The 16197-nt window shown below is 44.3% G+C and overlaps 1 protein-coding gene across 1 annotated transcript in view; it reads left to right on the plus strand.

The window, feature by feature from the left end:
• Positions 1–16197, plus strand: part of LOC135385232 (venom metalloproteinase antarease TserMP_A-like) — a 165065-nt gene that overhangs the window by 71685 nt on the left and 77183 nt on the right. The window contains exons 10-12 of the mRNA XM_064614428.1: positions 4754–4890; positions 9521–9573; positions 11012–11123. Coding sequence (XP_064470498.1) covers positions 4754–4890; positions 9521–9573; positions 11012–11123 — 302 coding nt within the window. The remainder of the gene's footprint in view (positions 1–4753; positions 4891–9520; positions 9574–11011; positions 11124–16197) is intronic.

A 16197-nucleotide genomic window follows, 5' to 3' on the forward strand; every position in this document is an offset into this window, starting at 1 on the left:
CAATACAAGATACCACGTACACACATTTACTGTTGGAAAGCCTTCACATCATCACCAGGAGAATATGTGGCGTCTCGTGCACACTGCTTTCACTGCATGACTGGCACCAAATGCCTGTGACGTACGATTGTATATGTGTCACACCTGGTTATTTTGTTTCAGGTAAGCAGTTCTTCAATGCCATATGGGAAGAAAATTTATTGCTATTCAAATATGTGGCTGGCATTAGCTTAGGCATAACATGCCATGCCCCACAAAAACATGTCTGTGTAAGAGCTAGCTTCACCATAGGTTCAGAAATTTTGTGGTTGTTTGTGTGGAATTTTTCATTTCTTTTTATTGGGAAATTCACACTACTACTGTTTCTTTTTAGAACCCCCCCTCTTCCCCCACATTTTCTATGGCACCCTTAGGGGTGCTGAAGTTCAGTAAAGTTGACCGAAATAGTTGCATGCTCTTCTTGTGTGCCAACGTAATGCATATGCAAAGAATCTGTGAAACTGTTGCTTTGGGTGCTGGTATCTTGCAAACCATCTCCCATATGTCATGTATTAATTACCAGAAGTTGTCTGAAGACTGTGCATGGTTCATCACTCATTACTGAAGTTAGGTGGTTAGTCATACAGAGGCATCTACATTATTTTACCACGAATTCAGCATTGTGTCCCATACATCTGCTCCCAGGCTTTGTCCTTGATGATACAGTACACCATGCTCGCTACAATAAACTGTCCAGTTGCATAGATTTGTTCTGACACAACTGGATGGATATGTCGGCTTCTGCAAAGTGACAACTACCAATGTGGCTAAAAAAATGACTGAAATCGCGGAAGAAAGATATACAATCATGTAAATTTTAATAAAAGTAATACAGCACATTGTAGCTAAGATGCACCTGATTTTAAGTTGTATCCTTTTCTTTGTGTACGCTTATTTGCACTGCGTCCATTTTTTCATTGCAGACTTCCTCTTACGGTATGATACAGATCAATATAGAAACCGAGCAGGCAATGATCACTGCTGCTGTTTACTGTGGCACTTAGATTTTATGCTAGAATGAGCATCTGTAGGTGTGCCTTGCTGTGGTATTCCACTGTGTTGTTTCTCAAGAAACAGCACAATCTCTCAGTACAAAGGTGCACAGTCAAACTGCATAACCACACAGTGCAGAAATGCAGCCTGTGCAATAATTTTTCATAGCTTTACTATCTGTGTAAACAACGAAAATTAGTCGAGGCAGGTCACAAATATGGACGATACAAACATGTAAGCCTCGAACGCCCAGTTGCTGAGTTGTTTCAATTATCGTCTGTATTTCAGGATGTCTGCAATCCAGTAAAGCAGGGAAAACTGGGAATATAGTCTGAGAACTATTGCACGAGTGGAAAACTAAAAAAAAATGTAAAGAAAAAGGTGCAGAGCTGCTGAAGTAAAAATTCCCTAAATGAGTTTACACAATTGTACAGTGGCAATTATCTTTCTCATGGCGTCACACAGGCCTCTTATGTCAGTTCACAGTTAAAGATAAGTCACCTGTGCAAGAGTGAAGTGATAACTGTAACTGCATCGCTATGCAAATTCTTTCTGAACAAGAAGCGTAAATTTAAAAAAGCCTGAATAAGGAATGATTTCAAAGATCGTAGTGAATGATGCAGTCGTCCGGGTCGTCGTTCTTCTGTCCACGTCTCTTTGCTGCGGAATGAATTCGTACCAACTACCCCGCCTTCATACGCTTGTTTAGTGCATGATGTGCTGTTGGCAGCCGTATGATAGCATGGCATGAGCTGTGGGGAGTTTTTAGGCATTGGCGGTGGTGATGGTTTGACATGTAATGGTGCGATGATAATGCCAGTGAAATTGCTTACAATGCCAGTATGGAGTCGAGAGAGAAGCTTGTAAAGAATGAGCATGGAAAAAATAGATAAGTCCCCAACAAGGTGTGTAAAAGTGTTTCCTGAATAATATATGGCTTTGAACAAATAAGCACAACACGATTATTGAACAAAATAGCAGCACAGGCTTGTTTGTGGCTGATGTTGCAGCTGTTGTTGTGTGTGTTTTCTTTGGTCCTTTCCTGTTTGCTCCATCCTTGAAACATCACTATTGAAAATGGTACCACACATCCTCCTTTACGAGATATTTGGTTCATTTTAACATCTATATTTTGTGTACATGGTCTCAATAAACTACAAATTCTGAATGGCTCGGATGCAGTGTAATGGCATTAAAGTGTGGTCATTTATTTTATCAATTATTACGTCTGTGTTGTCAAGTGCATCATAGCCGATGACAAGTAAGGACAAATATATACATTAGGTGTGTTCCCATTTTGTGAAATTTCATCAGAGCAAGGGACAGTCACAACGTAATGATGAATCTTGGTTGGCTGAACAGAACAATCAATTTAGTGCAATGATTTCTACAATAATCTTATATGCTGAAATGCAGAAATTAAAGGAGGTCAGAGGTAAGCACAGCACCGCACTAACAGGGGGTCACGACACTGGCAACTTCCACGCTCACAAGCAGGGACGCCCTGGGGAACATGACGAAAACAGCGCTAAACACACAAAGAAGAAAACACACACACAGGACAAGGACGTAAACAAGGCTGCACCGTGAGTAAGTTTTCCGTGCGAGACTCACTCCAAAGAAACACAGCCAGCAAAGACATGCTTTAACGCGTTGCAGATTTGTGACACGTTGAAAGTACCACGTCGATTTCTTAAAACTATAACACCGTAAAAGTTATGCGTGTGGGAGGTCCATGCAGGATAAGGCCACCCTTGCACCAATGTTCTTTCTGTTAACATAGCCTACAGTGATCAAGCACTTGCACACACGTTGCGAACATGACATCAGGCTCGAAAGCGTATAAAATACGCTGCGGGAATGCCCCATCAATCGAGAGGCTATCTTGATCGTTGCAGTTCACCACACAGGCCGCACAACAGACGATTGTCACAAAAAGTCTGTTGTCACAAAAAAATGTCATAAAAGAGCAAAACGCGACCCCTCTCTGGGAACAGCCGGGTTGTTTTATCATCTTTTTATCTTCTTATCTCTATCTTCCACTGGTCATGTCCTGTTCTCGCAATTTCTTCCATTCATCACAGCTGTCTCGCGACATAAAGCTGCAACCAAAGCTGCAACCTGTATTCTGTTCGAAATGGATATTTCTTCCTCTCATTCCTTCAGCGCCTTATGAGAGCCGCACAATATCGCTTACTCGCGCTTTGCATGACCTGTAAGTGGCGCATCTAAACTGCAACATGGCGGACGTACCAGGGTTAGTTTCGATTTTCAGATTTGTGAACCGCAATGTTGACTCTGGAAGCGTTGAAGGCGGACGAGTATTAAATACGGCTCTTTTATTACTCGCCAGCGTAACCGAGTTTTCCAAGGAGAAGACAATAGTTTTCGCGTATTATTTCCGAAGTTCCGTCGTGTTTCATCAAAGACACTTCGTAAAGGCGAATTTCACGTTTACTTGTCGCGATGCCGAAAGAGCAAACAGCGAGAGTCCTGCACTGCAGGAAAGTCAGAGACATGCAAGCACACGACAGCTGTCGTGATGCTGTCTTACAGATCACATCTTCTAAGTCTGTAGCACAGTTAGGAATCTAGTTTAGAATTTACAGGGTGTTGCGACGTCAGTGTGTTGCTGGTTAGCATGTTTTGGGGGGCCCTTAACGAAACGTTGCATTATTTCTGCATTCTTTCCCAAGTGATTTGACGCGCTGATTCATATGCACAGTTACAAAACTGACTGGGTCTACGTTTTCGCGCTTTCCCTTGCGCTTTCTTACATATAATGCCTACTGAATTTTGAAACAAACTTGTGTTGTTTTGCCTATAGACAAGGGTTTGGTTCTCTTCGTGACGTGAGCTGCACAGAAGAGCGCTTCAGAAAAAGGACAGGAAAGAGAGAACGTGCATCACATATGTAGGCAGTACCGAGCTCTGCCACACACACACACACACGCACACACGCACACACGCACACACACACACACACACACACGCGCGCGCGCGCGCGCGCACACACGCACACGCACACGCACACACACAGTGCCGATGTAACAGGATTGCTTCTTTCCAGTCGCTCAATCCATCTCTTCCGAGAATGTGTCAAAGTAGGCGGTATTCGATGTGTGGAAAGAAGAAATCGCGGAAGGACAAACTCCTGTTTACTCGGCGCGCAGAGTCGCATTGTGGGACAGAACAAAAGTCGTTTGGCTTGTTTTGCTGGCCATTGTCTTAACTGGCTCCTTCATCCATGATTTCAGCAGCAAAATACAGGTGCAGCTCAGTGACCCACGCGAAAAGCAGCAAGTACTCCGCAGGTGAACGCGGGGTTGGCCGTATGAACCTGGATCGGCTAGTGCCCAGTATCACCGCTATGCGTCGTCGATCTGGCGAAAAACGCGAATACTCTTAATAAAATTGACTTTGTTACTGCATGCGAACGTTAGTTTTTGTACATACTCTCCCCACTCCCCCTGACGTTCCGTCTCCCAGGATTTTCCGGTATGGTAAATAGATCGAAATGAAATAAGGGCCTCTTCCCAACACAACCGGTATAGCTTATCAGCGATACACTTCTTCCGAAATCATATCGTGTGGTTTCATGCATTACTGCACATTAATTGTTTGTTAATTAATGGCGATACGACACTGAGCATGACAATTTTTGGATGCCACTTTTTGCATTGTTTTTTTCTGACTGTAATCATTTTCCATTCTGTAATAGAAAGGGAATTCGGATATTCTGTCGGAAACCCGTAACGGCTTCCACACCTACCTGGACGATTCAAAGACGTTGGAGAAATTCCGGCAAAACTACAGAGTAACCAGAAGGACAGAAGACATTGCAATCTTATTGACAGGGTACGTATCTTGTCTATCATTCCGTACACGTAAAATGTCCTCACCACACGGATAAAACCGCGAACTTTGAATCACCAGTTCTCACATCGTTGGGATAAAAGTTGATTTACCGTTAGCAAACTGACACTGACGATAGTTTGGGAGATTCCGGATTAGTTTCAAAGTTATGTACTGCCTAATAATAAAGTACAAACCTTCTGCAACAGCCGCATCGTAGCGATCATAATCCCTCATGGCACGCAGTCTCTGCCATTCATGCCCGAAGTGTCGTTTTTCGTGCGCACACATTAGTCTATCATTAAAACCAGCTCTACAATTTGGGGATTGATGGCTTGAGAGGAACACTGCCCGACGCCATCTTCCCTAGAACGATAACCGTTTTGCTCTACATCCCATCCTAGTGTTGGCAATAAAACCTTCCCGTTCTTGTCATGCTACTCGCCGTCAGTTCTCCAGTCATGGTTCGCCCTAACTGACATACAATCTGAAGGACGTTGCATTATTTTGAAGCTTTCTCATTTATTTGTCACCTCAGGCAGATGCGGAAGGCAACGATCTTAGTCATCCCCACCACGAGATATCGTATGACTTTCTGGAACAGCTTATGGGGTTTATCTATGAGCAATGTCATTCTCAGCAACCGCGGTGTACCTCCGTCAGCGCTGATACAAACGAAGGTCTTGAGCATTGCGCATGAGTAACACCATGTTTCGTCTGCACGAAATAGAGGATACGAGACGTATATTGGTGGCCGACAATGTGTTAGGGAATCGAGAATTACATAAATCCCCCCCACGTCTGTTTCTAGAACGACAAGGCTCCAGTTAGTAAAACAACGAAAGGAGTAGGGTACCAAGGAGGAGGAGAACAGCTTGATATATATATATATATATATATAGAAGTTCAAAAAAAGACGCGGAAACAGATTTGAGGGAAGTTAAAAACACTAGTTTATTACATGGGGAGACGTTAAAAAGAAAAATGTGCAAGGGGTCGACGTTTCGACAGTGGCACTGTCTTCGTCAGGACGAAGACGACGAAGACAGTGCCACTGTCGAAACGTCGACCCCTTGCACATTTTTCTTTTTAACGTCTCCCCATGTAATAAACTAGTGTTTTTAACTTCCCTCAAATCTGTTTCCGCGTCTTTTTTTGAACTTCTGTAAAACTTCGTGGCCGTTTGATAATCCTTTTACCTCACCCTATATATATATATATATATATATATATATATAAAACAAAGAACAAAAAGAAAGCTTGAAAAGTGGTTAAAAATAAGGTTAACGTTTTCGTGCCCTTGCTCTTCATAGGGACCGGACAAGCCGCTAGATGGCTACACAACACGTGGTACATTCTCAATGTCGTCCACTTTATTTAAAGGCGAAAAACATGGCCAAAAATTATCTCTATTTAGAAGTGCTGTTACCTTTTGTATCTTCTGAAGGAAGGCTACATGATCACCTCTAAAACTATCAAAATTGCCTTGATATTAAGGAGACTCTTTTCTCTAAAATATACCTTTCCTCCTCTCTCATTTTTGTAGCCTTTATTTAGCAAGCTGTTTGTACCCTGTGAGATAATCCTTCTATATTGCTTATCCAGAATCTGTACAGCTCCCGTTACACTCCACAATAACACTGAGTCCCGTCTCCAAGGACTATCGAGCCACCTTTGCGGCGCTTGTCGAATATTATTTAAACAGGACTTTTGAGCTGTCAAGGTCCAGGAATCCTGTTTAATTAATATTTCCCAAGCACTGCCAAGATGGCTCTGATTGTGCTTGGGGACGAGAGTCAGTGTTGTTGTGGAGTGTAACGGGAGCTGTATACAGATTTTGGATATAAGCTGTACAAAAGGGTTATCTCATGCGAAAGCCTACAGTATGTTTCGAGACTGCCGAACAATTTGGCACCGGTAACCATTTCCTCGACCATTACCTTGTTGGTAGTTCACTTTGCACATCGGCCAATGGATGGGCAGCGTGTACAGCTCACTAGTACAAAAATGCGCACTTTAAACTGGGAACTCGTGAAAACTTTGATACACGAAGGTTGCCAGATAGTACCTTCATTAAGGCGGTAGTACATAAATAATAAGTATTAAAACAATAAGCAGTAAAATCATCTATGACTTTCTTAATGATTCTTTCGCGAGTGTGATAGAATGGTGCTAACCATGACGAAGAGAATTGGGCGTCGAGAACATTCTTCGTCTCTTAAAAAAGAATGAATGGAGAGAATGTCGCTGTGCATGTTTTTAAGTGATGCGCCCAACCAATGGCCCTCTCACACAAATCTTCTAATCTTGAAAAATTTTCATACAAAAATAGTGAGCACTAACATACGCGTATCCAGTGTAGAGGTGTAGAGTGTAGAGGAACACCATCTCCTCTACATTCCGTGCCCCGGAGATGCAGCACAGATGTGTTACTCATCCGTGTGTTCTACAGACGGTTGGAAAGAATAAACGTGTCACGATAGCGTGTCAATCCGTCTCTGCCGACTTAACACAAATGCCATCACACTTCCTAATGAAGTTGGCCTATTACGCGCGATCCCCCAAACATCGTGCTACCACGCCGTTAGGTAGATTACTCGGGAATAGCACACCGACCACACACCACAGTCACATACACCAGCAATTGTGTCACGTGTCTTGGTCTGCAAATTGTTTTGTCATGGTGAGCCTCTCTGTGCTTTCATCCGTGCTGCGGTCAGAGATATTGGAACCCACACGACAACCAAAGAGTTACAATTACCTGTGCATCCCTACGCTGCGCTGAGGAGTGCCAACTAGGCTGAAATGGCCGTCTCCCTTAAGATCGGCGTTCTATCAATTGCAGTGGAGGGAGACAAAGTAGTGCGTGCCTGCTCTCTTTTAGGGCGAGGGTATTACTATTTTTGAAACGTGATGTGGGCGAGCTTGCGCTTGTCCCATCCTACAGTTGGCAATACAGTGACATGTCGCAAAAGAAAAGGAGAAGCTGAAGAAAACCGAGGGCGCCAGGATAATTCTAATCAACCTACCCAAGACACTTCCACTTGTACACTTCCTACACTCGTTTTTTTTTCTGTCCACGTTAGTGACTTATCAAGTATTTATCACCAAGTGACTAACAGACAACTCGACCTATTTCTCTTGTTGTGGCACAGTTCGGGACGTGGCAGGTGCTGCCACTTTTTCCCTGCTCGTAGTCACTCAATTTTGTCTTAGAAGTCGCTGAATGTCGCCAACTTTGAGCAAATAGCCGCTAAAACTGGCGGAGTTTAAAACAGACGCGTAATAAAACTGAAACGAAATATCTCTCTTCCCACCAATCTGAATAGACAATAATGCCACCAGCAACAGTTTTCGGTTAATATATGGTTACTGGCGCGTACCACAAAATACGTGGTGATATTTGGTGCTCTAATTACACTGCACTTTGCTCTGAAGTCGGAACCTCACAGTAAGACGAGTAACGTGAAGCTACGAGACGTAGTTTGATTTCCTAGCCACCATGATCTAGGGAAAAATATTTATATGTAGATTGAGTACAAACGCAGAACCTGCATTGACCGCTTTAACATGTAACAACAAAAAAGATAGAGAAAGAGAGAAACGGACAGTAGACTATACTAGATCAGAGAAACAGAAAGGGATATTACGGGTGCAACATGCTTCAAATAGGGAATTCCAAACACGTACGAAAGAGTTACATGACAGGAAAGACTGGAAGTTTATCCCGATAGGCTGCTCCACATATTTGTACCTGTATATGCATGGATACGTAACACAAATAGAAAACAAAAACTGCAATCCCGTAGCATGTGGAATTGAGTTTGGAACCGGGTATTAATGACTTGTAATGACTACAAGCGGGGATGCACAACGGGAAACAGTCCCTCAGACACGTTTGATTAGTCGCTGCTGGCACCGTCCTCTCTCTCTCTCAATGGGCGACGCCGACGCGCCGTTACTAATTGGGAGAGGTCGCTGATACTTTGCTTCCTGGAGAAGGGCACATCATTTTTTTTCTTTAGCAGTTTTTAGTTGCATGCCAACCAGAAGCGTCTAATTTCAGTCGTTTTTTGTTTCCACGTTCTCCCAGACTGACGAGTTGGTGTCTTCAATGCTGCATGAACCAATTTTTACTGACGTTTTCACATTTTCACTGTTACTAAAAATCTAATGATCTGCTGACGCAAGTCGCTAAAAAAAGTCACTAAACCAGGTATATGAAACAACTCTCTAAATCGAGCAAAAAGCAAACAGAGCTACATTTAGCGGCAAAATCGCTAAAGTGGCAACACTGGCAGTGGCTCTTCTATAGGATAATGAGCATTTCTTTCCTGCTTCTCTGCTCTCTATTATGACTACGCAGTAGATCCCCTGTATTGTTGGACGTTGATTGTCTTTAAGCCAGCACCCCTAGCGACACAATTTTATGCAAAGCGAGTTCGAATAGCGATACTTTACACGCCATTGCGATGGCCTCGAGCACGTAACCCCGACAACCAGCGACATCAACGGGGTAAGAATTCGACACGGTGGCATAGTGTTCGAAAAACTGAATTGGAGTCTATATGAAGTGAATCATCAAAACTACTCGTTGCAGTACGTAACCCTCGTCTGCTTTGTCCTTGAGCAGATTGGATATGGCCTCTTTTCCAAGGTACGGCGTATGGAGTACGAGCGTAGCCGGTAAGTGGAAGACTTAAGGCAATAGAAAGGAACAAAGAGGGCAGGCAACTTAGAGGAGCGAGAAACGCTATACTTGGTACCATTGTGTGTACGACAGATGCGTTTAGTTGTCGACATAGCTCGGCATTTCGGGGCTTCGAAACTCACGATCACAATCGTCTGATAAGGCGTGAGTTCGGGCCCTATTACAAACTCACGTGAAGATCGAGATGCCGTATCGGTGAGTTCGGTCATGCCGGATTTGAGCGCTCTCACCAGATAATGTCACACCTCCTCTGTTTACAAGTGTGATTTTATCCGGTGTGTGCACTAATATGCGGCATGATCGAGCCCACCGATACGCTATGTCGACCATCACGTGAGTTCGTAGCCGGGTCAGACCTCACGCATGAGCAGATGATTGTGATCGTGAGTTTCGAAGGCACGAAACACCACACTATGGTTGTCGCATCGAATCCGGATTCAATTCACTAAACACAGGTGGATGGAGACGGTGGATGCGCATTGCATGTAAAGAGAACGTGCCCATAGAGGGAAAATAGTGAGTTTTAGTATATCGTACGCTGTCAGCTTCGTGTACTTAAGGGATAGCGTGGTTGTACTACGCGCTGCGCGAAGCTCCCTTTATGTTTCCCGCGTGCGCGCAACAAACAACGTTATCCCTTACGTACGCGAAGGCTATAACATGAAATATACTAAAACTCTTTAATAAAAGAATTACAGAATTAATGTCATTTGCTGCGGATCAGTTACGCCGTATGTTACTGAGAGTAGGGTTGACCAAGTGGCGACGTGAAAGAATCCTAAGCCATGCTCTGCTTTGGATAGAGGAAATAGCTGACAGGAGCAACAGGACTTGCAGACGTAGGACAAGATACATTGTCAGGTACATGCCTTTGCGCCATTAAACTCCGAATCGTCATCAATCATCATCATCAGGTACACGTGAGCACGGTGCGTAGATGCTACCTTCGCGGTGTTTTCATGTTCTGTGCGAATATCGCGGAACACGAGAAAGGACAGTATTTCCCGAAGTTGTCCTCTGATTTTCTATAATGACGCAGCGTGATACAATATCCGCCCTGTTCTCGATGCGCATCCGTGTGGACGGCGGCGCGTCGTCTTCCTTCGAGCTTTGACTCAATTCGATACGCCTGGAGAGCCCTTACTGGTTACTGAGTGTTCTATCAGCTGAAGAGAATACCAGAACGAAAAACAAAGACGTTCCACAGTGATGCCTTAATTGACGACAAAATGCTACTAAATTATACTTGAACAGCGGAGCAGTGTTTTAAATAAACCACGATGCAATGGCTTGTAGAGAACCATTTGCGCTCACTGTTTGATAGAAGTGCAGTTTTCACTTGCAGTTTTCAATTTGTACGTACCCTTGTAGTGGCCTTGTGGTGCTCTCTCACTGTTTCGTTTCGTTACAAAGGACTTGCCTACTTGGGAGGACTTTGCACTCCAGGACAAAACGTCGCCCTCGCAGAAGACACAGCACTCAGCTACAGCAGCGTTCACAATGTTGCACACGAACTGGGCCACTTGTAAGTCTTACATCATTGTTACAAAGGAAATACGGCTCAGCGTCACGCCAAATCTTGCGTGGGGAAATTGCAGAGGAATGGTGCTGTCCGATCGTATAGTCCAAATACCATATGCCAGTGACGTAGACAGAAAAATATAAGGGGTTCTACGGGGTCTTTACATTGGAGGTGGAGTATTTCAGTTAACGCGGAAAGTTTTCCAAGTTGTTACATGCTGAACTCAACGCAGCGCAACAACCAGGACAACATGGAACCAGACAACACAGGCGCCGACTAACAACTGTAGTTTATTCTGCGAACCGCAGGAAAACAAAAGGGAAAGGGACGTAAATGGGAGGGGAACGAGGGAATGCAAGTCAGGGATGTTGTACAGGTCATGCGTTTAGATAAGCGATCCCCCGCCCCTGAAGTTCAATGGATCGTGCACTAACACAGCGTTCGTGTCTGTTATGGGTCCCGAGAGCATCGTACATGTCTCTGGTGATCCCTGTATCGAACAATAAGAAGAGTGCTCCCTAGCACTGACCGGGCGCCACAAGCTGGGCAGTGTAGCGCGAAATGGCCTCCTGCGTCTGATTCCCTAATGAGAGGAGCGCTCACCAGCTCCGTGCAGGCCTAATGCCCCAGTTGCATGATTAGAAATGGCCGGTTGTCGTCCGGCCATGCTGAGTGACATTGCTGAGGTTCTCCTGCGGAAAGTGAGGCGGGGGGCTTTGAGGCAGCGGGAAGAGGATGAGCACTCAAGGACAGCAAAGGTTCCATATGCGCATGAAGTGCCTCACGAAATAAACAATAAAAAGCCTGCAGAACGTGTTGGTGCCCAAATGTGCAGGCCAACTCGGCGGGCTGTGCCTTTGGGTGAACAGTGAAGGGCCGGCGGCACCCTCGTGCCACGATCAGCCACAGGAAACAGTTTGTGGGGTGCCGCAGTAGCATCGTTTATGACATTCCATTGACTTATGGGAAGTCGTACGTAGGGCAGACGGGGAGCTTTGTGAATGATAGGCTCAGTGAACATAAAAATTCTCTAATATCAGGGGGCAAGAAGCAATTCACTGGGCAGCCTGTGCATGCGGCCCTCTGTTAGGAAGAAGTCGGGTTATCGCGAGATTCAGGAATTACCGTACCAGAAGGATGTACGGGGATTTCACGACCCATAACTAACAAGAAGGCTGTGTGTGTGCATAATTAATTGAATTTCAACCACGGAATATTACTTATCTAAACCGTGCGTGACCTGTGCAGCCACTGTGCATTGCAATCCCTTGTTCCCGTTCTATTTTCTTTCATTTTGTTTTCCTGCACTTCGCATAATAAACTTCTGTTGCAAGTCACCGTCTGTGCTGTCTGGATCCTTCTTGTCCTTGTTGTTGCACTGTATTTCCTTCAATGGAGGATTTCACCATGGTTTCTCTATCCCAAATGCGCTATCAAAGGTACGATTTCGGGGGTAGGAAAGGTGGGATTTCCCGGCTTTGGCTACGACAGTGCTACTGGCATGGAAACACTCTATTACCGTCGGAGCGGCATTGACTGACGTCTGATCAGTTCATTAATGACTTAAACGGAGTACTGAACAATAAATTAAGGCACATCATTCATAGTTTGTACCGCAGTTCAAGGGACGGATTCACAAAATGCTCGTACGACGGAATCTGTCGTAACTCGGCCGTGGGAGAAAGTTACTACGAAGTCTGGATTCACGAAGGGCGCGCGTCTCAAAATCTTCGCAACTTACGTCGGAATCCTGCGAGAGCTCCCGAGCGGTCTTACGACGAAAGGTGGAAGCGGTGGATTTCGAGACGGCAAACAAAGACTCCATAATACGCGTTCACGCATCGCATTTTGGCACAGACCCTTGGGGTCCATTCCCCGTAGAGTCAATGGCGCGCTTTTTTGCTTCATAACCTTCAACAAGCGCTTCAGTTTTGCGTTCCGTAAAATTGTGTCGCAGATATTTTCCAAGCATCCCCTACACCCCCCATCTTGTAACACCCCCAAGTTGTATGCCAGAAAGACGAAAAAGTCAGAAAAGCTGCAAAATGGGTGCCACGCGCCCCCCACAGAACTACCCTCCCCCCACGTTCTTGGGAAGGGGGGTGTAACACGAAACTGCGTCATCGAACGCGTATCGCCTGTGATTGCATGGCATCCATAATGGCTACCGAGAGACCAAAAGCACGTGTAGTAACAACGCAATCGGGGACGGACTCCTTCTAACGGGACGACTATTATTGGTATGATTGCAGATTTTCGTCATCCTTACCATAGCGAAAACATTGTCGCGCACCCGTTGACTGTTTCTCTGCACTGATCTCGATTGTAAAAGGCTGGATCGCGGATAGGGAGCGCGAGCGTGCGGCAACCGGCCGCCATCTTACTCGACCCAAAACAGTCGCCGCAGGGATCATGGCAACTTCGTGCAATGACGGATGTACCAACCGTACCGACAAGAATACAGGGCCTATATTTCTACAGGTGAGTCATTCTTTATCAAGGAATAAATAGGCGTCCATTCTGTACATTTATTTGACAGTTATGAAGTTTTTTTTTTTTTGCCCAAAACCAGCACTGGATGCAAGATGTTTGATCGCTCTTCCGAGGTTCAATCGAACACACTTGCATTCTACCCGGCGGCAAATACAGTTTGAGTGCATAATATGCTAGACAGAACATGTTACACTACACTGGTAGTGTTGTCATCAGTATATGTGCGAGAACTTGAGCGCTTTTCTGCATGCATTGCTGGCACGGTACACGGTCATTTCTTTGAATTACCTTCGTGCACAAGTTCGGTATTACGTCGTAGAGAGACCAACATTGTCACACTTTTTCATGTATTGGTATTGTTTTGTGCCTTGGTTTCATTTGTGACAAAGAATCCTACGAAACGGTGGTGTGGTGTGACTTGGATACCGCCTTTGTGTCTGGGCTATGTTGTCAGCTTGTTGCGATAATAGTAATCTGTAGCGTGTCGTGTTATTTGTAGCAGTTTTTAAGGCAAAAATGGTCTCTCAATACAGGTTTCCTAATGGGGGCTTCCCAGAGGATCGTCTGTGCAGTGTGATGGGATCATGTTCCTCATCCACGGGTTTCTACTTTACGGGAAGGAACCACCTCAGTGCACGCACTGTGGTGAGCCTCTCTCAGTTTTGCACATTTTCTTTACATGTTCAGATCATGAAACATATCACTTCACAGTTTTATACAAAAACGTTACCACCTACCTCTTTCACTGACAGTATTGGAAAATGAACAGTCGCTGTCTATTTTCTTGCCCGAATTTTTATTTTGGTTTAATTCTTTTGATGTGAATTTCGGATGATACGAATTTTTTCCGCTACCCCGTGATATTCGTAGCATCGAGACTCTACTGTATCTTATCGCCGCGAAAATCGCCGCGTGGTTACGCGCACGGGACACCGTCCAACATCGTTATACGAATACTCGGAACCGCGGTCTCCATCGCTATACGCGGGTCGTTTCCCCATAGAACCAATGTATATTGTGACGGTAAAATCATGAACCATCGTTTTACGAGGGATATCGTTATACGCGATGTCGCTATCCGCGGGTTTTACTGTATTATTAAACAACATATTTATTTTTAAGTAGTTGCATCCTAACCAATGTTCTGATGTATTATGACCTTTGTTGTCGATGCACCATAAAAATTGGAATCATCATCATCAATACAGGTTCCTTCACAGCTGCATCGACATACTCAAGAAATGGGTGCAGAACCTGCGCAGTGCCCACAAACCTCGATTAACCACAGCACCTCCAAAGTAAAAGCATATGTGTCACACGGAATTATTTTAAGGTATTCATATTATATAATACCGTGTATTAACAGTTGTAGATCTCACCCACCTCTACAGTATAGTTTCAGAAATTAAAACTTGTCAGGAAACTGTGATAATTGTTTCAATTAATAGGCATGCACTTCTCTGGCTACAGATGTTGTTTACATCTACTGTTGATCACATTCATTTATCACATGTTATATTCTTATATATTATTATATTATCACATATTTGATCACATTCAGTTTAAAATTCAGCATATCTGAGAAAATAAAAGGAGGGCAGTTGCTATTCATTGCTCATTCCAACCTAAAATTGGGTGCTACAGTAAATTTGTGCACAATCTATACGATGGTGTACCTCTACGCTGTCATTCCTGAAATATATATTGTCATTGCAGGGAGGCCACAAAACAACAAACTTAGTCTTTTGTAGCCTCCCTGCACATTCATGGTATCTTGAAACGCATATGTGCAAGAAATAAATGTTGCACTGGAAATTCATATTCTCTTTATTCATCGAGCATAACATCACTTATCTTCCTCACAAAAGCATATCGTGTTACATCTTTGTGACGCAGAATGCACAACCGAGAAAGCCATCTTCCACTAAACATCACGTTTGACATGATTCAGTTGATATAATTTCACAGACAGGGTACACCAGGGCCATAATCACAACTGTTTCAAGCTCCAAATCGTCGTCCTGTTGCAGTTTGCAGACGATACATGTGCAGTGCAAGAGAGCCCTCGCACATTAAAATGGAAGATGGGAGTCACAGTTAACGCGAAGTGGTTCCTATGAGAGACTTCGACGCTTAAGAAAACTGTGCTAACTACGGACAGTGTCATAGAAGATCTTCAGAAACCGTATCTGATCTTACGGCGGTGCTGCACGCCTCCTTTTAGGTGACGATGATAATGGTTGGAGTTTCAGATGTGCAGCTGCATTTTTTGGAACGTGCTCTACATAACAAACATGACAACGTCAGCACTGAATGTCAGGCCCCCGTCCCTACGTAGCTCTGCTCACGCGCTGCAGTTCTATTCAGCAAAAGCATGTGAGTACGTGAGAAGGACATTCACTTTGGCACAAATAATCAGAACAAATGAAGGAAGAAACAAAGAAACACACAAGAGCCGTACTTCAAAAGGAGATAAGTCTTGTGTCTCAAGGAGGTGTTACCACTTTCTAAGTAACCTGATTACGTTTACATCACTACCTGATTAACTGTCCTAACGAGCTTGAAGTAATTATTTGGGCTGCTT

The sequence above is a fragment of the Ornithodoros turicata genome, chromosome 1 (assembly GCF_037126465.1).
Source record: "Ornithodoros turicata isolate Travis chromosome 1, ASM3712646v1, whole genome shotgun sequence".
NCBI classification, from domain to species: Eukaryota; Metazoa; Arthropoda; class Arachnida; order Ixodida; family Argasidae; genus Ornithodoros; species Ornithodoros turicata.